General features: G+C 39.0%; 3 protein-coding genes across 6 annotated transcripts; 2 read left to right on the top strand and 1 right to left on the bottom strand.

The window, feature by feature from the left end:
- Positions 1-275: 275 nt before the first annotated feature.
- On the bottom strand, positions 276-10,906 carry LOC135612068 (probable glutamate carboxypeptidase VP8). Of its 2 annotated transcripts, XM_065107822.1 has the most exons (10): positions 9,864-10,903; positions 8,459-8,701; positions 7,733-7,885; positions 7,280-7,348; positions 7,091-7,181; positions 6,701-6,784; positions 5,268-5,356; positions 3,107-3,226; positions 2,335-2,469; positions 276-707 (listed from the first exon to the last, which is right to left on the bottom strand). In XM_065107822.1, exons 1-10 carry the CDS (start codon positions 10,845-10,847, stop codon positions 525-527), a joined length of 2,151 nt encoding a protein of 716 aa, XP_064963894.1. In that variant the 5' UTR covers positions 10,848-10,903; the 3' UTR covers positions 276-524. The 2 variants fall into 2 exon arrangements, with proteins under 2 accessions (XP_064963894.1, XP_064963895.1); XM_065107823.1 differs by lacking the exon at positions 6,701-6,784 and having other exon boundaries at positions 9,864-10,906.
- Positions 10,907-11,992: 1,086 nt separating this feature from the next.
- On the top strand, positions 11,993-16,781 carry LOC135585430 (probable E3 ubiquitin-protein ligase BAH1-like 1). Of its 3 annotated transcripts, none has more exons than XM_065107820.1 (7): positions 11,993-12,110; positions 12,524-12,789; positions 13,438-13,682; positions 13,789-14,037; positions 14,653-14,790; positions 16,361-16,419; positions 16,492-16,781. In XM_065107820.1, the coding sequence occupies exons 2-7, from the start codon at positions 12,579-12,581 to the stop codon at positions 16,595-16,597; spliced, it is 1,008 nt and encodes a 335-aa protein (XP_064963892.1). In that variant the 5' UTR covers positions 11,993-12,110; positions 12,524-12,578; the 3' UTR covers positions 16,598-16,781. The 3 variants fall into 3 exon arrangements, with proteins under 3 accessions (XP_064963892.1, XP_064963890.1, XP_064963891.1); XM_065107818.1 differs by having other exon boundaries at positions 12,038-12,254; XM_065107819.1 differs by having other exon boundaries at positions 12,038-12,345.
- A 1,822-nt stretch (positions 16,782-18,603) lies between these two features.
- LOC135612066 (steroid 5-alpha-reductase DET2-like) lies at positions 18,604-21,038 on the top strand. Its single transcript, XM_065107817.1, has 2 exons — positions 18,604-19,016; positions 20,353-21,038. Exons 1-2 carry the CDS (start codon positions 18,648-18,650, stop codon positions 20,821-20,823), a joined length of 840 nt encoding a protein of 279 aa, XP_064963889.1. The 5' UTR covers positions 18,604-18,647; the 3' UTR covers positions 20,824-21,038.
- The last annotated feature ends 1,899 nt before the right edge of the window (positions 21,039-22,937 follow it).

The raw sequence follows: 22,937 nt of genomic DNA, 5'->3' as shown, positions 1-22,937 counted from the left end.
TCTGTTGATGGCATCGTGTTTTCGGCAGCAACCCGACACAGTAAAAACGAAAACAAAAACACACAACACAGCCGTTTCACAAACTTTAATTGGAGATATGACAACGGTTTCTCACAAAACTAATTTTATAATAGTAGTTTTATACATAATCCATAAAAATAATTTTTATAATAAAACTAAATAAGAGATCAATAGTAAAAAGTTGACAGAGAATGACAAATAGAATTTGGGGAATTACTTCTAGCATTCATGCGAATAAATAATGCAGTAGACAATAAAAAAAAGGATTCGATTCTTGCCACCTCTTTTTTATTTGAAAGTTGAGACAAGCACAAAAATAATTCACAAGAATTCTGTTCTTCGGGCTGTCGAAGTATTTACTGGAAATTAATTTCCATAAAAGCAGAAACAGATATTGCATCAGCCAATATTGTCACCCAATATATATATACATTTTGACGGCATTTTTAGTTCAACTAGAGGAAGCATAAAACCACTGCCACATGTTATCACGGACTTTGACCTCAGATGAGTTCTCCTCGAAGAGCAGCAGCAGCCCTTTGAATTGCTCTGGCAACTCTCCAGATTTCGTGTTGAATTCCCAATTGCTCTTCTTCTCCAGCATGTTTTCTGGCTTGAGAAATAGCATCAGCTATTCCCGGAAAGAACGAGAGCTTGCTCTCCGTATCCTCAGGCGGCGAGTATAACTGCCCACCACACTTATCAAGTTAATAAGTTCCTAAATCCATAAATTACAATCAATAGGCTAGTCCTGAAATTTGTGTGAATCAACGGAGCAGAAACCTGATAATAAATGATATCATCTACTTCCTAACAAGCATACTTGGTTTGCATACGTGGTGATCAGGTCGATGTATTGCACTTCATAAAAACAATGAAATCCATGAAGTAGATTCTGAAAGCAATAGAATCCATATGCACTATAGAATGATGATATTTTTATTCTCAGATATATTCTTATTTATATAGATTTAAATAGCATCCATGGTAAAGAATCCTCAAGTATGTTTTCAAGACATTTGGCAATTTGTGAAACTAGAGTAAAATCACACGTCTTTGAACTTCGGGACAAAATTAGTGGATCCCTAAACTTCAATTTTAGCCAAATTAATTCCTTGAACAAGATTAATATTTCGATCAAGTCTTACCGTTAGATTCTGCCCATAAGCCTTGACAGAAAGCTAATCTGACTATACAATAAGAAGTGACTTGGCAACTTGGTATAAATTTCATGGGAAAGGATGCTCAACATGCTCATATACTGATTGGCAACTCAGTCTGGTTTCCCCTCAAATTTAATTTTGAACCATTCTCTATAGCGAGCACATCAGATAACCTTTCTAATGATATTATTTGAGTGAAATGTAATGGAACTTTAGAAAGTCAGATGACAAGTTGAAGGATATAATTGACTATTGCCCCAAGGTTCAAAGGCTAATAGCTATGTTCGTCTATTATAATAGGGTAGCAAGCAACAAGATCACTACAAACAACTAGCAAGTTGCTACTGATTTATCAGAACTGACCAAAGACTTGACTAGCACCATAAATGAAAATAAAATGTTATGGTCAAAAACATGGAGACTAACAAACCAAAAAGAAATTTCGAGGTGGAATTTGAGTTATCTAAGACCTGCTCTGAAAAACATATAGACATTCTGCATGGATTCTTGACCAAAATGGGCATATTTCACATGGATGATTGATCCAAATTGGCATTCATCAGAAGATATCCTGCAATTTTCTACATCTTATACATTCAAATTTTACAATTGTCTGATCAAAGGCCTCCATTCTAATTCACATCAACAAAGTTTACAATCAATTATGAGCATATAAATTTATGGTTCACCTAGTTCACCTATCACACATCTCATGAAACAAGAACGTTAAACACATTTGTTCAATGTTCTTCCTTCTTTCCAATGACAGTTTGCTAGTTCACAAATATAAGGTAAACACAATTTATGCAACTTGTCTTGATTTACAAGTTTTAACTACATTTTTGCCTTAATTTATTTGTACACAAAGCAGTGGCAATTATGTTTGTGTTATTCTTATCCAGTGAAGTACCTAATTATTTACTCTCTTTTAAATTCTAATCATAATATATTTTAGCTGCTAATTACTACTGATCGTTAAGTTGCATTGACCAATGTGTTAGCACATTGACATAATCAATTCACTAGGATCTTTAGATATCTGAGGCTCTGAGCAACTCATGTTTCCAAGATTTAAAGCATTAGTTGCAGAATCTAGAAATAGAACCCACTACTGGCATTCTAGCACTTGCATGGTTCATATTAGGCTTACCAGATGCCTAAAGCACGGTCTTCCTTTGAGGCCCTCTGCTTCCAGGAAGCCTCTTTCAGCAAGCATTAGGCGATCATTGAAAGCACGTCTCCTTAAAGCAGCAAAATCCTCTGTGGTGTCTACCTCTTGCAGTTTCTGTCATTTATTCAATTGCACAAAGAGTAGATCAACAATCTTAAAGCTTCTACAAGAATTCTAGTTATCTACTGATAGTAATACGAACCAGCCTTCGTTCATACAAAAGTTACTTTAGCAAGAAAAGAACACAAACACATCATAGGAAATGGCTACAGAAATCTTAACAAAGAACTACAACAAAAGGGGTAAACCAACGAGATTTCTCTTTCCTTCAAACACAGATAAGACAAATAACAAGGGAGCAAACGTGCAGCTAGATTCATGCAACCTGTCAACAACTACTATAGGTAAGCTATGAAACTAGAGAGGCAACATCATCATGGATGACACCACATTACATAACAAGCAAGGTACATGGTGTTGCCGGAAAGAGTAACCATCCTGTTAAAGTTCCCTAGTTGGATGGATTTTCTCAAATAATTAGCATAAGCTACTTAGCAGTGGGGAGGCTCTTCAGGAGCTGGAATCAAACAATAATGCTTATTCGTTTCTTTAGAAAAAAAAAAAAAGCATATCTCAGTATATATTCTGCTATTGGTCATATGTCTCAGCACAAATCCACTTTTTATAAACAAAAATCTAAAAGAATAATAATGAAACTTGCTGCAAGGTTTGGGCCAGTTTCAATCCTGACCTTGCTTTCTTTTACAGCTTCTCTAATCGCAACAGTGAGCTCATCAATAGATGAATTTATGGGTTGTACTTGCACAGATCCCCCACCATCCAGCAAGGCACTCAATGCAGTTGCATGCTCCTACAAGATAAGACTAAAGTCAAATCTCTCTGTTATGCAACAGGTCCAGAAAAGCAGAAAATAACTTCCTTATCTTGAAAAACTGCTTTTTCTAATTTATGCTTGACAGCATTGAAGAACTCAGCTATCATAAATCTATTCACATTTATCAATCTTCTATGAATGTTATGGTTTATGCTCATTTAATGTATATAAGAACAACTTGTATAAGGCAAGTAGCCAAGTACTACAGATAAAAGTTAATATGTATAAATTTCCCTATATGGAGAAAGGAAGAGTTAGAAATTAATATTAATTACCCAAAAAGGTGAAGGAGCTTGATAAAGTAAATGAAAAAAAGGTCAAGACAAAAAAGGCAGCCAGTGGGCATAGTTCACAAATCTAGGTTGGGTTAGTAATATGCAGGCCTAGCTTTGTAGGTAGAAAGACCATTTTGTCCAAATCCCAATCCAATACGTGAACTTACAATTTAAGCAATAATGTGGCTCAAAATGTTTAAGCCAAAAGTAATAATGATACACTCATCAATCCTTGTAAGTCAATTTCCACTTCCAGTATGTAAGTTAACTGGGGCATCATGAGTTTCCCTGTTTAAGACTTAACATCCTCGTCAAAACCCAACTCACAGATCAGAATCAATCCTAGTATATGATGTACCTCTAGCCTCATTCACAGGTGGACCCTATATCGCATCATGTTCAATATAGGGTCAATCTTAGAATGATTGTCAAAACCCAACTCAACAGAAAAACTAACAGAAAATTTAACAAACTGAATCACTGAACCAAAACACTAAGTTCAAGTTCATGGCAATATAGTCATTTGATAAAATATCAGTTATCACAAGTTGACCAAGGAAAAACTGACACATTAACTTGACATTTGAATCACTAGTTCATAGTTAGCCTCAAGCTAATAGTAGTAGACTCATATAGCCTATATAAGCCAACTCAAACTTCCTCTCACTTCCAATAGAAAAGGGCACAGCCTTTATTTAGAGCAGTTGTTTCATGGAACTAAAAAGTAGTAGCAATTGCGAATGCTTACTATTCTTATAAGTTCAATTACCCCAAGTCCAAAAAATTCATCACAGTCATGAGAGGCAACTTTCCTGGCTTAAACCTACTTCAAATCCTATTAGACCTGTCCTCCTACCCAGAAGAAAGAAAAGAAGTCTGTATTATTCCCTGAACCTGCCCTTATTCCTCAGCACATATTCCTTATGAAGAAAAATGGCAAATGATAGCCTTTTGATCAAAAGCAACCGGCACTTTGGTTTGAAGTCAAACACATAAGCAACAAAATGAAGGCACATGGTGGACTGCAACAAAATCAACTATTTTTCTCTTCACATGAGTTGTGATCTTACTATACCTATATCTGATTTAGTGTCATACTTCCAATAAAACACTGTCTATTTCAGTGAACAATTCAAAGCATGGGAGTAGTCCTTTGAGAATGGCAATAATATTGGTTTTATTTTAGATTAGTCATTCTAGTTCATCTAGTTGGATGAATTGCACTAATTCTCCTTAGTAGATTCTTTATCAAAGTGAACCTGACAAGATGGAGAATCTACTTAGGAGTACAAAAAATGATGACATTTAAACATCCGTATTTTTTTCTACCTCTAATAAGGCTACCAATAAATTTACCCTTAATTCTAAACAAACAATAAAACAGAACTTCTAGTGGTTGTAGAAAAGTTTCTTTAGTCATTGTAGTACTGAAACAAACAAAGAAACAGAAATGAAAGCTCGCTCCTTGCTTTAGACAAATATTGCTGTCTTGGTAACAAAGACATGAACAATATGTCTGGATGTATTTACATACCTGGTTCTTCCACCGGTGCAACAAAAGACAAACATAAACAGAGACATTTAACCAGACTTTAAGCATTATTTGTATATAATATTCAGCTGCAAATAATTGTTATGAAAATTTGAAATAAAGAATTTTGAACCTATTTAAATTCAAATGTAATTTTTAAAATTTTCAATATGCAAAGAAAACATTCAGACCTCAGAAAACAAGTACTTACATGTAACTGAGCAGAGTAAGAAGGATAGTCAAAGGGTAGGACCAGATCATCTGCTAGGCGAAGACCTAAGAGTCCCCAAATTTCTGCAACTGAGGAGCATGTACGACAAACTCAGCAAACTCAAATAGTTGTGCATAAAACTAGCAATGAATCAGCTGAAAACATAATTCTAACTTCTATTCAAAGTAAATGAAGTAGTCTCGGATAGACCTGTAGTAAATAATTGAAGCTATATAAAATCAGGCCTACGATATTGTATTTTTCAGACCAAATGGGGTATCAGCTAATTCTTATAGTCATGAAAGAATAGAAGCCAGATAGCATTAGGCCATGGAAAACATAGTGAAATCCAAAATGTTGTAAATTAATTAGAACTAATCATAGAATTTGTCATGTGGCTATAACAATCTGTATTTGCAACATTAAGTTTCACATGCAAGTGCCAGAGATAATGTTTGCGATCCATCTCAGAGGTTTCACTTCAATCTCATTCTCAGATGATATGTTATTCATTCCCAAGTGACAAGGCTACTGAAATATGAAGGTAGAAAAACTCCAAACTATTGATCCTCCAAATTATAATATTCTTGTTATCCTATATAAACTAAAAGCTAGATATTCTGAAATTAAGTTCCTAGCAATGATTTAAAAAGCGCTAGGCGCCAAAAGATGTCAAGGTCCAAAAACGCCCGAGGCGCTAGGCGCTTGCTCGAGCGAAGTGAGGCGCTAAAATATTAAAATATATAAATATAATTATTTAATAATATTAAAATCAAAATAATATATTATTAATCTAATAAATACAAATACATTACTGTTACTAGTATATTGTTAACAGTATACTTTCGAAAAAGGAGTGTAAGGGAAGACAGAGGGTGTAGCGACGGCGGTAAAAGTGAGCAGCGACAGCGAGAGCGACGAGCGGCGACAGTGGCAACGGCAGCGACAGCGGGAGCGGTGACAGCGGCAGCAGCGACGAGCAGCGGCAACGGGAGCAGTGAGCGACGACAACGGCAGTAGGAGCGAGCAGCGGCGGCAGCGGGAGCGGGAGCGACGAGCGGCGACCGCGTCAGCGAGCAGCGGTAGCGTGAACGCGAGCAGGGTTAGGGTTGGGCAGCAGTAGCTGATATCAGTGCTTTAGTTGGTTCGATTGAACCAACTAAAGCACCGGAGATCGAACCAGACCTAAAACGTTAGTTCGGTCGCCTGGTTTAACCCAGGCGCTTGCCCGAAGCACCTGGCGCCTGGGCTCGAGGGAGCACCCAGGCGGCTTCTCTTTGAAGCGCGCCGCCTGGAAGTGAAGCGAGGCGCTCGGGCCTCGCCTCGCCTCGCCCGAGCGCCTATTGAAATCACTGGTTCCTAGCTCACTACTAAACTCCGCATGCAGGAAAGTATTTTATATCAAATGCATCTAGGAAAATGGAAACACTTACTAGCCACATGACGATGAAATGATGGATCTCCATGTTCGACCATCCATTTGTAGGAGTCAAAAACAGTATGGTAGCCGGGGAATACTGAAAGCAGAATATAAAATTACCCATCTGATGGCACAAACAAAGACTAGGAATGTATGTTATCTTTCCACATGAGGTGATTGAAGTGAAGACACAACCATCATATATCACAAACAAGTTTATGCATTTTGAACAGTGTAGGTCCTCTTGGAATAGGTATGATACACCCTCAATCAACAACAAGTTACGGAGAAAAGTTGATGTCAATCTCAGAAGGCAAAACATTGAAACAGCTGACACTCCATCTAACAGTAGAAATCTATTAGATGCATACCATCTCCATAGTAGAAGACAAAAGAAACATACCATCTCCATAGTAGAAATCTACAGAAGGAACTCCAGCAAGGTGCAAAAATGCAGAAAAATCTGAATCAGCTCTAGACAGTCTTTCAATCTTCTGCAGTAAAAAACCATAACTGGCATGCTCAAATTCCCGTAAAGCTGAATCACTGATAGAAGATTAAATAACAGTGGTACTACATATAAACACCTTACACTGATACCCCCATTGTTTACTATCCAAGATTCATAAACTGTCCTCGCTTCAAAATCCGGGTCCTGGATCTGAAACATCAAGATGACAAGATCGTGTATCAACAGTAGGCATAGAGAAATCTTACATGAATGGTAGATAAATTGTCCAGCAGCAATCAGCAATCACTGTTAGTAACTGTTCCTGCTCTTTCTAATGGAGAAAAGATTCTCATTAACAAAGCAGTGGTTTTCTGCTAAGAATTTTACTGGTCACACTAACCAATTGAAGAAATGAATTACTAGCTTGGTAGAAAAAGATTGCTATGAACTGATTTATCTAAAACTAAACAGGTTTTTTTTTTTCTATTTGTATAAAAGTAAGCAGGAAAAAATTGCTTGATTAAAAGAAAACTTCTTCAAGTATCATAGGAGAGAAGAACATAACTAATTTGCAGTAGTATTGCCTATTGTCACCTGCTTTGTAACTTCAACTATAAGCTTGTCCAACTGGGGGGTTGCACTAGCAAAAAAGCCATCACCTTGAACTGCACAATCAACATTCAAGTATACCACGGCTTTTGATGACAACCTTCCAAGGTTCTGCTCAACCCATTCAGTAGATCCAATCTGAAAAGTAAGTCCTCTGATTTAGATGAAAAACTTTTAAATAAATGCGAAGTACTACAACTAAATCCTTTTAGACAACAAATTTGTTCTAGTGCCTCAAACCAACTCAAACATCTCAACAATATGCATGCACGAAGAGATGTTCAGTACATAACGCACGAATGCTTTCAGTTGTATATAGGGTTGCATGCTTAAGAAACACAATATGCACGTATGTGTAGTAGCAGTCACTGCATCTTTTTGAGCATATACCTACAAAAATATTTGAGCTCCATACGCATGATCTATCATGTAACTGCATATAAGATGGGATAAGTGGCGTTCAGATCTCAATGTGGGAAGATATGGCTAAATAATTGTCAAATATAAAGCATTCAACCACGCAATAAGAGAATATCACAAGGTAGCGACAAGCTTTTTTCACTGAAATAGTATCATTTAGATTGATCCATCATTTAAGCTGAGAAATATTAACAAAGCATAAAACATGCCCTTTCTCTATTCAAATATAATTAGAAATTTTAGTGACAAGTAAGAAAGCCCAACGGATCCAAAGTCCAATGATTAACTCACCATGCCAAACTCCTCTGCATCCCAGCTACATAGGATTATTGTCCTTCGAGGCCTCCAGCCCGAGCGCAACAAACTCCCATAACGGCGGGCAACATCAAGAAGCGCAGCTGTTCCACTGTTGGGGTCCACAGCACCAAATGTCCATGCATCTCGATGGTTGCCAAGGATAATGTAACGATCTGGCTCCTCGCTTCCCCTTATTATGCCGAAAACATTTTGAATCTTTGCCAACTTTCTATCTTCCTTAAAGAAGGTCATAAATGGAAAAGAAATTAAAAGCTAGTCCAAATTGAAGACAAATGAGAACAAAGGATCACTATCATACTTGAATGCATAGGAAAAAACAGGATGGGAATCCCGTAACAAAGAAAACCTTAACCTAATGTAAGGTATGCTTATATAAAATATCCAGGATGGAAAACCATCCAGATCGGAGAAAATGAACTTCTGAAGAGAACATTACTACAAACAAGAAATCATGGAAGAATGTGGAGTTGTTGCAAATTTTTGAGGCACATGGCACGTGCAAGTCAAGTTGTAGAGAAATCCCATCAGGCAAGTGGTTTAAAGTATGACAGACCCATAAGAATGCAGTGCCAATAATATGTTATAGACGACAAAAACGATTAACAGAGTCATGCATATGAGCGCTTGCTTGCTTAGGCTGATCCTACAACCAGCAAAAACATGATCATAAAACTTACACGTGAAGATACATCAAACAAGACATTTGATTGTTTGAAAGCATCCCTTTGGATTGTAGCATGTCATAATGGTTAGGATATTTAAGTGCTCAAGTAAGCCAAAGTTCCAATACATCATATGATTTGAAGTTTTCTGCTATTAGTGCTGTACACATAAATTTATCGTGCCAAACAACCGACAGAATTTTTGTCATGATACACATGTTCTATCCAAAAACTAGCACGTCAACTGAAAAGAAGAAAATTCAGATGCTGATCTTATCAGTGCTTCATTTGGACATCTTTATCAAAGGTTTTCAGGACCACAACAAAAGGGATCAAACGATCAGCTGCAATGAAACAAAGAAGTGAGATGATGGCAACATCATACCGATTCATGTATTTGTGACAGCGACAAGTCTAGTACTCATTACAGAGTCAGTTTTTTTCGATCGTGGACCTGATGCACTACAGAATTACTACAACCAACACCTTTTAGGAACCATTAGCCATTAAGTTCCTCATGGCATTGGACCACATACATCAGCCGAAGACTAAAAGCGATTCATGGGAGTAAAAAGGACATGGTCAGTTCAAGAATTCAGCCAAGGAACATACTTACTCCAAACGGAACTGACGGCTGCAATTCATATAGAAAAAGGACACACCGTCTGCAGCCGTCCAAACGGCAGCAGATCGAGCCCACCAACTGGTGAGATTACCTGATAGGTGAAGTTGACCAACGTGGGACCCGGTCCAACCCCGCTCTTCGCCGCCGAAGGCAACCCTTCTCCCCACCCGCGCGGCATCGGAGGCCCACCGAGCGTTCTCAATATCTCCATCGCCACCACCTCGGCCACTGGCATAGACGGAATCTTGGGGAACCTCCGCCTCACCTCCTCGTCATCGGCGGCGAGCCTCTCGCCGCCTCCGTCCGCGGCCGCCGTGTTGGGGGCCGCCCACCCGGGTGTCAACGGATCACCAACCCCACCGAGCAACACGGTCCCCCTCTCCACTCCACCGTGGTCGGCCGCCTTAAACATCAGCACCGCCGCCACGCCCCTAGCCGCGGCCCTCGCAACCACCGCCCCCCGGTACCCTCCGCCGCGCCGCACGACCGCGACGCAGCCCCTAACGTCCACGCCCAGCCGGTCGAGCGCGCTGTAGTCGTCCTCCCGGCCGTAATTGACGTAGACCGGGGGGGCCACGGCGGAGCCAGAGGGGGAGTAGGCGTGGTACGGCGGGACGGCGGCGGCCTCGAGGTCGGCGGGCTCGGCGAGGGGAAGAGGCTTCACGAGGGCTCCGTCGGGTCGGAGGAGGGCGAGGGAAGCGGAGGCGGGGTATGAGAGGAGCGGGTAGTAGTCGGCCAAGGCTACCCGGAGGCCGGCGGCGTGGAGATGGGAGATGACGTAGGAGGCGGTCCGGGCAGCGGCGGGGGTGCCGGCGAGGTGAGGGCGGAGGGTGAGGGCGCGGAGGTGGGCGGCGATGGTGGCATTGGCGCCGGGGTGGAGCGAGAGGAAGAGGCGGTGGGGGGCGCTAAGCGAATCGGCGGGGGCATTGCGAGAAGAAGAAGAGGAGGAAGGGGAGGGGGTTTTCCGTGACGGGGAAAGGGAGACGTACACGACGAGGGAGAGAAGGAAGAGGAAAAGGAAAGAGAGGGAGGCGCGGTTGGGCTGGAGGGGTTTGGGGGGGAGCGGCGGAGGCATTTCGGGGAAGAGACGGGAGGCGGAGGCAGTTGGGTGTCGCTTTAAGTATCTTTATATTCAGCGAGCATAGTTGGTGGGGAGTCGGAGAGGGAGCGACGAGGGAGCGACGAAGGGAGGTGTACGGGAACATGTTCCCTTTGCCAGGTGGCAGGAATAGGAATAATACGCCTGCGGCTTGTGGTGGTCTGGCGACGGTGCTTTTTCCCAGGACGAGTTCCCTGGTTGCTGCTTAAGTCGTGTCGGAAGTTGCTCACTTCGCAGCTTTCGGACGCAATAAATAATAGAGACAGAAATTATATATAAATATATATATATATAAATAATAGTTGCGGTTATCCCTCATTTGATAGTGCAAAGCCCAGTCAACTTCACATCAGTCCGTCCCATCCATAAGATATCGAGAAGAGGGAGACTCCTACACCAAGAAATATGTTTACTATATTAAAAATAATAAGTAAAAATAATAATAACTTTAGATAATTCATAAAAAAAAATTAAAACTTTATTCTGATTTTATTTATCTGATAATAAAAAAATATATATATCGATCGATCGATTAGAACAGTATTTAGAATTTTATGAATGTGATATTTCTCATGATTACTTACAAATGTCAAGAATATGTTCAGAAAATAGAAAGGCATAATAACTTTTGCCGCGCAGTGAACATATGTCGATCCACCACTGTATTATCTTCAAATCATTGCCGTCAAAGTGACTCTTTTCAAAAGATAGTGGAAGTGCCATCATGACCATCAAGTGAGATAAGAATGAATCATGTTCCTTCCACTTAGCTTAATTTGATTGATAGTTCTTCGTGACTTGGGATTTCCAACTCGCCAATGGCAATATTATATACAAGTTATCACCCCGTACCTTCGTTTTTATTGGATGTAAATCTGGGTCCCACTTTTAGAATCCAACCACAAGAAAGGTAAGCGTGACACGCCTCGTCGGAACGGTCATTTGCATGTACCCTCGACGCAGGGTCTCTACGCCGTCCAGCACGAGGGGACGTTTTGTCTTCCCCGCCTGGGGCGTTTGCCCACCGGGTTGTCAGTGGGTTAACTATGTGGGTCCGGATGACTTGTCCAATTATGCCGCGGGTAGGTGGTGTTCCTGATTCCGAGATGGAACGAAGAGGACGCCGCTCAAGTAGAACGGAAGATATCAACACGTAACCCCGGGAAAGTTTCGGGGTCGTTGATGCCTCCTCGAGCTCCGAAGATCGCCAGCCTCCTCAATCTTATCTGTGACCCGCAGGTCGTACCGGATTGTTCGCTCGATTTGTTCTTCTCCTTTTCGCCCCCTCCGTTCTTCTTCCTGGTGGTAATAAAAAGATACGCTCAGGAGACGATCCTGTGACCACCAGGGTACGGACTTCTCTTTGCTCTCCGGATCGAGAGGGTGAGTTCCGGCATCGTGCTCCTCGTTTGAGGCTACCAAGCTTTGATTCTGGGATTCGCTGGACGAGGAATCAACCGATGTAGCAGCAGCGGTGCAAGAAAGATTCGACCTCGATTGTTATTTTCGCCGATTTTGTTTACGTTTCGTGATTCTTGTTCTGTCGACCTTTTCCGCCTCCGTTTTCTTTCTGCCATTAATCTCGATGGATTTCTCGTGGCGTTTCTTGATCGTCTCTTGGAATGCGCAATGACCTCGTTCGTATTGATCAGGGCTATATTCCGGCTGGGTTTCTTATGCACCCGCTTATCCCACTTCAAATCCGAGATGAAGTTTGGGCAAACATTCACGGAATACCTCCACGGAGAACAAGAGGCGTTTCTGAACAAGTGCTCGCATGTCGAGTATAAGCGTCTCAAGAAGTTCTTGAAGAGCTGCCGGGTTTGCCGGGCTTTGAGCGAGAGTGATGACGGCGGAAATGACCGGCGCGAGGAGGGTAAAGAGATGTCGGAGTTCTGCCGATGCAATTCTTGTGCATGTATGCTTCGTTTCCCCACTTAGTTGTTGTTTGGTACCTCACGTTACTTGTCTTGGATCTTGGTCGCTATATAAATTGCTAATTGCGGTAAAACTCAGGGAAACTCTGCACGTAAATACTAAAAGTGAAATGAATGTTTTAAGCATTGGAATACACTTATGCTGAGTTGCACATTTCATATTTCTTAGATTGCAGAGTGAGTAGGACAAATCTTTTTCTGCAAAGAATTACTCTTAATAATTTTGATTGGGAGTCTAATCGTCGAAATGAGCTTGAATGTCTTGTTTCTTTTCTCTGTTGTGATGAACAACATGTGAGTTTCTTTTCTCACATGCTGTTGGTAACATTTATGGTTGATCCGGTGATGAACCTCGGTAATGTATTTAAAGGATGATTTCTTTGCTGTAGAAGTTCTATTCATGAGGCAACCCTGCTAGTTGTCAAATTCTTCTTGGTATTAAAAAAAATTATTGTGTGTTCTTTGTAATGACATGCTAAAACTTAGTGCTTATATTAGAATTGGTGTCGATATGAAAATTCCCTACATCTATAAGGTGCAGGCACAAATATTATATGATTGTTTTATCAAAAGTCAATTAAATGATCATTCTGACATATACTAATTCTGAATTGTTTCTTCTTCTGCAGTGTGTGATCAGATGTTCTTTACTGAACTCACAAAAGAGGCTTCAGATATAGCAGGATGCTTTAGTTCGAGAGTGAGGCGCCTCCTTAATCTTCATGTTTCTTCTGGATTGTATAGGTACATGTGGCGTTTGCGGCACTGTTTTATGGATGATCAACAAGTTATGATACAAGAAGGAAGAATGTTACTTGATTATGTCACAATGAATGCTATTGCCATAAACAAAATACTTAAGAAATATGACAAAGTAAGTTGCTTTCAGAAACCACTTGGCTTGGTTTGTAGCTTCAGTGTTTCAACTATAATACAAGTGAGTTTCTTGTATTTTACAACATATGTATTGTGTCCTTCAGATTCATGGCTCTGCCGACGGTAGAAAATTTAAGACTAAAATGCGAGCCGAACATATCGAGCTTTTGCAGTCACCATGGCTGATAGAGCTGGGTGCCTTTTATCTAAATTTCAGTGGCTCTGACTTTGGAGAACCTGGCGAGTTTTTTCACAAATTTTCTTGTGATCTAAGTGATATGCAGCCTGTAATGACCATGACTCTTTCAGATTCGATGAAGTATGAATACAGCCTGGTCTGTGCTATTTGCTTGGTAAGACTTTTCTTTCACATATTCGGGAAATGTTGATAAGTTTCTTTTCCGTATGGAGAGTATGACATCATCAACTTTTCAACACAGCATGGAGATCCTGACTTAGTCATCTTTCCAGTGTTTCTTGTATATTTTTCTTCCTTCTTGAGAAGAAAGATTGATTGGAGTCTGTGATGTTCTTTTATACAATTTGTTAGGTGTAAATCTTAATTTGCAAGTTAATGCTAACTCTGAAAAAAACGAGAAGTGCAAATCTATATGACAAAGGTTGCACTGTCTTTTATGTATCAATTTGAACCAGAGTTCTTGATCTGGATTTCTGTTAAACATGTGGAATGTGTTTTTCGTAGTTCATTGCAAATACGGTTACCTTGTTCTCTTGCAATACATTAATTGGTTTCTTTTTTTTTTCCCTGTTTCTAACTCTGGATGCACCAATTACTTTTTATTTTATTCTTTGATCTCCTTGTATGGCCTCGATAAATTTATTGAAAACATATCTTATGACTAAAAGGTTGCACTATGATTAATTGATTCATTTTCAATTTATCATAAATTTGAATTATCGGTCCTTCATGGCTAAACTTGTCCTAATATATTCTCTGGTTTTCTCAGGATACAGTCTTCAATCCGTATGCTTTAGGTTGTGGCCATCTTTTCTGTAAAAGCTGCGCTTGTTCAGCTGCTTCTGTGCTACTCTTCCAAGGCCTCAAGGAAGCACCTCAAGGAGTCAAATGCCCTGTTTGTAGATCAGTATGTGAACTATTTTACATTTCGTTTTTCAGTTGGTTGTTACAGTTTGCGTTTGTTCTTAATTATAATTATGTTTGTGGTTATTATGCTTTTCTCATTGTGCATGAGAACCTCTGAAGTTCAAGAATTAATTCATTTGAATATAGTTTCAATTTGCTCATTCAGACTATATTTGTTTTGCACTGCTTTACATTCTTTTTGGTCGTTTAAATTTAATAAAGTTGTGGAAATCTATATCTGTATAATCACTGAGATTGGAAGAAAATTCATTTGTTTGTTAACCAGATCACGTAAAAGGTCTGTTTATTTTTTATAGATCTACTTGATAGGAACATTAATAAATTATATGAAATAAATGGATGCTACATGACATTCTAGCAGAAAATATTTTCCTGAAGCTGTCTAATGTTGTGCAAAAAATGAGTGTTGTTGCTTACACAAATTGCTATGTTAACATCTGATTAAAAGGGAAATATAACACAGTATTAAAGTAATTAGAATATCTTCTTTGGTTAGTGCATGGCTACTAAGTGTAGAATGCATTTATTATTGTTATTGTCATTAGTGTAACACCCCAATTAATCTCATATCGGGAGTGGATAAAACTAAGATTGATTTATAAAGGTTTAATGGGTGTCCAATTATCAATTTCAACATAAACATTTTGGCTAGTGATTTGAGTTCACCGACTTTGATAGGCCAATTCGTCCATTAGGCTCGGGTCGTGACAAATGGTATCAGAGCTGACCTAGTATTGGGATATGGTAAGAGGCTAAATGGGAAATAGCTACTCGTGGATGAAATCAAAAAACTCATAACGGCGTGGAGCTACCACTGGGTTATGACTCATATGCATCATACTAGGGGTTGATCTAGGTTATGTTGGGTCTTGACGAGGAAATTAAGCCCTTGGGTGAGGGTTATTGTAACACCCCGATTAGTCTCACATTGGAAGTTGATAAGATTAAGATTGACTTATAAGGGTCTGATTATTGTATTATTATTAAATTTAGTTTTTAAGCATTTTGGCCAGTGCTTTAGATTAAAAAAAATTGATAGACCAATTAGCCCATCAGGCTCTGACCGTGACAATTAGAGTCGTGATGATGCTTAATGTTGGTTCTAAAATCCACCTGTATTCTAGTCTCAGAGAACTCAAACCTTTTCATGACTTCGATTTAGAATTAGGTAGAATGGATGTCATATTTTCCTCCAGTTGTCTTCTTCTATTCAATTTTCTTTGCAACAAACTAGGATCCATTAGAGGACAAGTTTATTCATCTTAAAAATATTAGTGATGAGGTCTAGAGCATTTTGGATACAACATTTGTCCAATCATCCATTTATGTCGCGAATGAAGAACCTGATGCCTTTAGGTTGTCATGGAGTTTCTTGTAGAAACTTCTGAGTTTGTCAATTCATCCATTTGAGTTTGCTATGACTAAGAAGTAGTGTGGATCTCCATCATTTTCTGTAGATTTTTGCAGTAACTGGGCATGACATTTCTGTTGTGGAAATCAAAACATCATTAGCAATTAAGCTTATTGTTTCTGATACTTGACCAATGCAGGTAGGCGTGTACAAGGATGCGGTGCACATGGCTGAACTGGACCTCCTACTGAAGAACAGGTACTCATCACTTTCGCGGAACACCGGCACCAAAAATAACTCATTTCTAATTTGTTTTGACTAACCTTGTAGACGCAAAGAGTACTGGAAGGAGAGGATGCGCCGCGAGCGTGCGGAGATGGTGAAGCAAGCAAAGGAGTACTGGGAATCACAGACTATCACTGCGATAGGTATTTGATTTGTGGAGTTCTACGGTTGGTTCGGATGGAGATATGCACCATCCATTGATTGGGATTAGACTGTCATTTTTGTTGATGCTGCTTCAACCATATGGGTGGTCAGAAGAACGTGGGGCCTTTTAAACAATTAAGTTGGGTGTGATTTGGATTAGACATTTAAACCATACTGGTAAGGCTTTTATTTGTTTCTGTATGCAATTTGTGCTGTTGAGCCTTGTAGAGGCAAATAATCGTCGACCAAATATATGCTGGTGTTAGTTTGGATCCAACAACGGAAACTTTTAACTTTTTGGATGCGTTTAAGCTGCATTTGAAAATATATTATATTTTTAATATATGTTTAGAAAAATGATTTAAGTAAATATGTAATGCTTCGAGTGCTCGATAAGCAATAGATGAAAATTATATGTAAAATTATATTTTAAATTTTTATTGAATATTATATAGTAATTTTTTTTCTTATAATATGTATTTAAAAATAAATATTTTAAAATAAATAAAATAATAAATATAATCTTAAAAAATTTGTATAGCTCAAATATATAATAAATAAATAAATAAATAAATATAATCATACAAATAAATATAGATTAATTTTAAAAAATAAATAAAAAGTTTATTGTATATAGCATATAAATCATTTTGATTTTATATAAAATTATATTGATAATCTTATGATTTTGAATAATATCATAAGGTATTTTAAAAATCATATTAATATCCTACACATACTGAATGTTATTATGAGATAACATACGATTATCAATATTTAAAATATTTATTAGGTACTCAATACATATTTCGTATGTATTGCCAAAGATATCAAAGCTTTAATTAGTATATATATCTCATAAGGTTTTTTTTAGCATATCTTTCATGGATTGTTCCATTTTGATCATGAAGGTCCATAGGATTTCACATAACAATCATGATATTATTGATTAGAGAGTTTGACATGACTTGGTCTCATCCTAATCCTAAAAGCACAAGCTCATCCTAGAAATCGATATGATACTCTCTTATGTCGATTATGACGGGAGAACCGGTTGACACGATTCCAAAGTGCTATTTATTTGCTCGAGGTGGATTTTGCACTAGGCTAAGGTTGTTAGATTTCCTTGAACAACAGAATCCAATTCTTTCGATGCTTTTAAAAAATTAAAAAACATGGTCTTTCATTCCGAGTGTCAAATCGGATCCTCGTTCCAAGAACTCGAAATATAAGACTCGAATTGTAATTACTACTATCGAATAGATCCTTCCTCCCTTACCCTTTTCCTTTAAATCAAACGAGAGGATCTCTAGCTATGGAAAGATGCTAAAATATAATTGTTACAAGATTCTAGAGACGAACCGAGGAATGTCTTTGCTTCACTGAGGTTCTTGCACAAGAGGTCGACATCGAGAGAATTCTTGAACCTAGGAGCGTCTTTGCTTCACTGAGATTCCTGCACAAGAGGTCGACATCGAGAGAGTTCTCGAACCGAGGAGCGTCTTTGCTTCACTGAGATTCCTGCATAAGAGGTTAACATCGAGAGAGTTCTCGACTCAAACCCCTCCGATGAAATCTTTTATACTTGGACAATTAATGGTAAAAGATTAATGGCTTCTTACATGATCTGGCTCATTTATATCGATAATCGATTGATTTCTTTCCTTATTAGCAGAGGATGATCATACCGGAATCATTTGACGTATCCTGAAAAATAATAATAATAATAATAATAATAATAATTATCAACGTCCAAAGGGAGAGATGTATTTTTTTATTAGGGATTAATGCTTCCGATTCATTGTCAGAAATTAACGCTCGCCAATAAAAAGGAAGGGAGATAGATTCGTCATCGAGGGTTGATGCTCAACCTGTAATCTTTCAAAATTGTGGTCGACAGGGGGAAAAGATCGCTTCCCCACTTCTCAGCCACAGGGCACGGGAGATACGTGGGCCTTTCCGCCTCGGTTATCGTTGAGGTGAGAGATTGGATCCCCGGGTGAGTTAGCCTGCCAAAACTGACGTCATTTTCTTCCCCTTTGTGGTTCAGCGTACATATGTACTTGGACAGCCTCATCTTTATCCTCTCGGCCGATCGCTCGAAGATGTCGATCTGGTTGAGCATCTTCTACCCGCCGCCACCGTCGGCGTTCGTCGCGGCCATGTCCGTGATCAGCTGCGCCTCCCTCGCCTACTCCGGCCTCTCCGAGGTCCGGGGCAGGCACCTCCAGTACTCCAAGTTCTGGAACACCGGCCGGCCATCCGACGACGCCCGGCGGGCCTGCATCTCCAGCCGCGCGGGGATGCTGCTCCTCTACACGCCCGCGCTCGCGTCGGCGGCCGCCTCCTTCGGCGTGCTGGCCGGCGAGAGGAGCCTGCTGCTCGGCCTAGCCTTGCTGCTCCATTTCTTCAAGAGAGACTTCGAGGTCTGCACCATCTCGTCCCTCATCGATTGTTTCAGATCTTACGTAAATCATAGGCAGATTAGAAGATCGAAGCTTTGAATCGCTACACAGTAATCAGCGCGACATATCATCATAAGAGGATTGGATCTCAAGTTGTATTACCATTTCGAATAGATTTCTATTTCTTTTCTTCGTTAGGAGATAATTGTGTTAATCAAAATCAATCTTCGTGTGCATTAAATTTGAGGATACGAAGAAGAAAGGCATAGGAAAGTGCACAAGCCATTAATGTAATTGACCTTGTCACCCAATTAAATCTTAGGATGACATTAATTATAAATATTTATGTAACACCTATTCTTCAATTGAACTTGCATCATACAATTTTGTTTTTTTTATAAGTCAAAGTCTAAATTAACTTGCTCATGAGACACAGGACGTTAAAACAAGTCCTTTCCTAAGGACCAACGATTATCCAATTAAATAAATCTTAAGAAGAACAATCGTAAAATTCGCTCCTTTGCGACTTGGGTGATAAAGCGCAAAGTATGAAATAACTTATTGGGCTCCGTAGGTCAATCTGCATGAAGATCGAGTCCAAATGAGTCTCCTGACCTGATCTCTTTGACACTCAAGTCACGATGATAAGATAAACTTAGTGAATAATCATTGACATTGATTTCTAAGGTTCGATGAGCTTTCTATAGCAGGTTTAGCATATGTTAGGCCATTACAGTGTCAAGCCCAATACTTGCTTATCGGTATCTTGATACCTACAAAAGTCTTGTTTAACTACTGCTAAAAATCAAAGTAAAAGTCAAACTTAATTCTGGAGTGAGATTTCTGAGATGATTTAGCTTGATTGCTTTGGCCTCATATATCTGACACAGAATGTTAAAACAAGTCCTTTCCTAAGGACCAATGATTATCCAATTAAATAAATCTTAAGAAGAACGATCGTAAAATTCGCTCCTTTGCGACTTGGTGATAAAGTGTAAAGTATGAAATAACTTATTGTACAAAGATCGAGTCCGAATGAGTCTCCTAACCCGATCTCTTTGACACTCAAGTCAATGATACGATGAACTTAGTAAATAATTATTTATCTTGATTTCTAAGATTCGACAAGCTTTTAGCCTAGGCTAAGCCACTACGGTATCAAGCCCAAGGTGAATATTTCTCTATCAATTTTTAATTGGTATCTTGATATAAATCAAGGTACAAGTCAAACTTAATTCTAGAGTATTAGTATCTTTTCACTTCCTTACAAAGAGCTATGCCATGCTTCACTAATAATACCAGTCTCTTCGATATGGAAAATTAATCGATTGTGTTCTATCTGCTTCTCTTTCTCCAGGTTTTGTTCATTCACCAATACAGCGGGAATATGATGCTCGACTCAACTATTCCGATCTCCTTGAGTTACTTTCTGAACACGGTGTGCATGATCTACGCTCAATACCTTACCCAGGGCGTGCCGGAACCAGCGGTGGATCTGAAATATGCCGGGGTGGTCCTTTTCCTGGTAGGAATCGTAGGCAACTTCTACCACCACTGCCTCCTATCAAAACTCAGGGAGAAGGGTGACAAACGATACAAAATCCCAAAGGGAGGTCTTTTCCGACTGGTGATCTGCCCTCATTATCTTTTCGAGATAATTGGTTTCATCGGAGTATCGCTCATCTCCCAAACGGTGTATGCCTTCTCCTTCACGACGGGCACAGTGTTCTACTTGATGGGTAGGAGTTACGCCACCAGGAAATGGTACCTCTCCAAATTCCAGGATTTCCCTAAAGAAGTCAAGGCATTGATTCCCTACATTTACTAGTGAGGAATCGTTGCGGTTCTCGGGCTCGCTCAATCAAATTCTCGGGTGGCTTCTGTAGTTTAGAACAACTAGTTTTTTATTGCGAGCTTCATCTTGTGATTCGATCCTACAAAAGGTTGGAATTTATGGTTGTCTACGGTGCAAACCAGAGACTCTTTAGTGTTCCATTGCAGACAGGACGTTCGAGTAAATCTTGAGCATGGCAAATCATGTAATGTTACTGTGAGTTGACGATAAAAGATCATGATAACGAAGAAAGAAATTTATGTACATCTAATATCAAATCACTTTGAAGAAGCCTAAGAACCCTAAATATTGGATCGGCATCAAAGAGACAGATGATGAGTCTCTAAACTATTGATGACAGGAAAAAGAAAACGAGGGAAATCGCATGGGCAATACCTGAGGTAAAGATCCAGAGGACGATATGACGAAACCCGCAACAGAGATCGAGAGGGAGAGAGGCGGTGAGGTTTTGAGAAAGCGGGGGAAGGGAGAAGCGCGGAAAAGATTGGAAGTTTTGGGAACAACGTGGGTCCCGCGAGAACCGGCGGCAAAATCGTCGCATAGTTGTTGGCCGATCGAAATCCAAAAGATCGGTGGTGACGTATATCACACGTAGACGCCTCATGCAAATTCCTTAAAAAAAACTTTAATTTTTTTTTCTAACAAAGTCCGAAATCATATATGTAGAATTATTTGATGTGTCATCAAGGTGAAAACGTTAAGCTCTTGATGTGTCAGTTATACGAAGACTAAGATTAAGAGAGATTTTTTGACCTAGTCCCTCTAATACCTAAGTTAATAATCCGAGGTATATACGTGCAAATGTGATTGATCCAAAAAGATATATTTGAGAGAAATTTTTATATTTGATTATAAATTGATAAAATATTTTATGAAATATTTTTACATATAGGTAGTCTTTAATCGCCTCTAATAGTCTCTTCTTGACCTCTAGTCCATATAGGCAAACCCTGAACCCTATAATCCCTATTCCTTTTTCTTTTATTCCTATAGAACAATTTATATTTTCTAAAAAATGATGTTCATCTCATTGGTCGTTACCTCCGTCCTATCATATTTGCCTCCATCCCTCATCACCATTCATCGTCGTCACCCATTGTCTATCACATTCACGTGATTATCTCTGTCCCATCACCCTCATAGCCCAATTATACTCTCTCTCACATCTACCACTATGTCCTACTTTTGCTTTATCATCCTTGTCGACAACCTTAACAAAGGAGAAGGCACCGACTATGATATTACTTCCATTTTCTATTGTATAGCCTATCATGTTAGATATTGTTTGTGCCTCTTTCCCGAGATGCTCTACTCCTTTGATCGAATAGTGGCGAGGGATGGAAGCATAAAGGGATGCTCCTTTAGCATGAGAGACATAGAATAAAAGAGACAGAAGAGATGGCCTAGAACACCTCACTCAAAGATGATATGATGATAGACAATCGAGGCTGAGGCGAGGCCATGGGCAAAATGAGTGAGGGTGAAGACGACAGATAAGAGCATGATAATAATAGTGGATGAGGGTGTCATGATAGTATTGGACGAGAGTATGAAGATAATGATGGACAAGAAGCGAAGTGGTGAGGTGAAGGCTATAAGTAATTTTATCTTTTAGAAAATAAGAAATTCTTTATGAGAAAAAAAGAAATTAAAAGAAGCTTGCTATTTAGAGTTTTTTTTTACTATTTATGAACCTTAAAAAAAATAAAATAATATTTTAATATTTGTAGCCCTATTAATGCTCATATTATCTTTTTTTTTGTCTTCCTTACAACCCGTGCGATACTTATACTATGCACTTTGTCACCTTCAATGCTCTCCCATCTCGCACTCTCTGTTGCCACGCGTTTCAATGATGCTCCCTTCTTCGTTTGAAAATTTTTAGTATATTTTTGGTTAACATCAATAGAAAACCTAATTTGTGTGAGTTAAATAAAATATATAAAAATATGAACTATAAAAAAAAAACTTTAATGTTTGAAAGTATATTAATTTTGACTAGAGTTTTTACCAATAATTAATTTATATAAGTACATAAACGTATATATATATATATATATATATATATATATATATATATATATATA

The sequence above is a fragment of the Musa acuminata genome, chromosome BXJ2-5, assembly GCF_036884655.1.
Source record: "Musa acuminata AAA Group cultivar baxijiao chromosome BXJ2-5, Cavendish_Baxijiao_AAA, whole genome shotgun sequence".
Taxonomy (NCBI): Eukaryota; Viridiplantae; Streptophyta; class Magnoliopsida; order Zingiberales; family Musaceae; genus Musa; species Musa acuminata.
The sequence above is the reverse complement of the archived record's forward strand: the minus strand, read 5'-3'. Positions and strand labels throughout refer to the sequence as shown.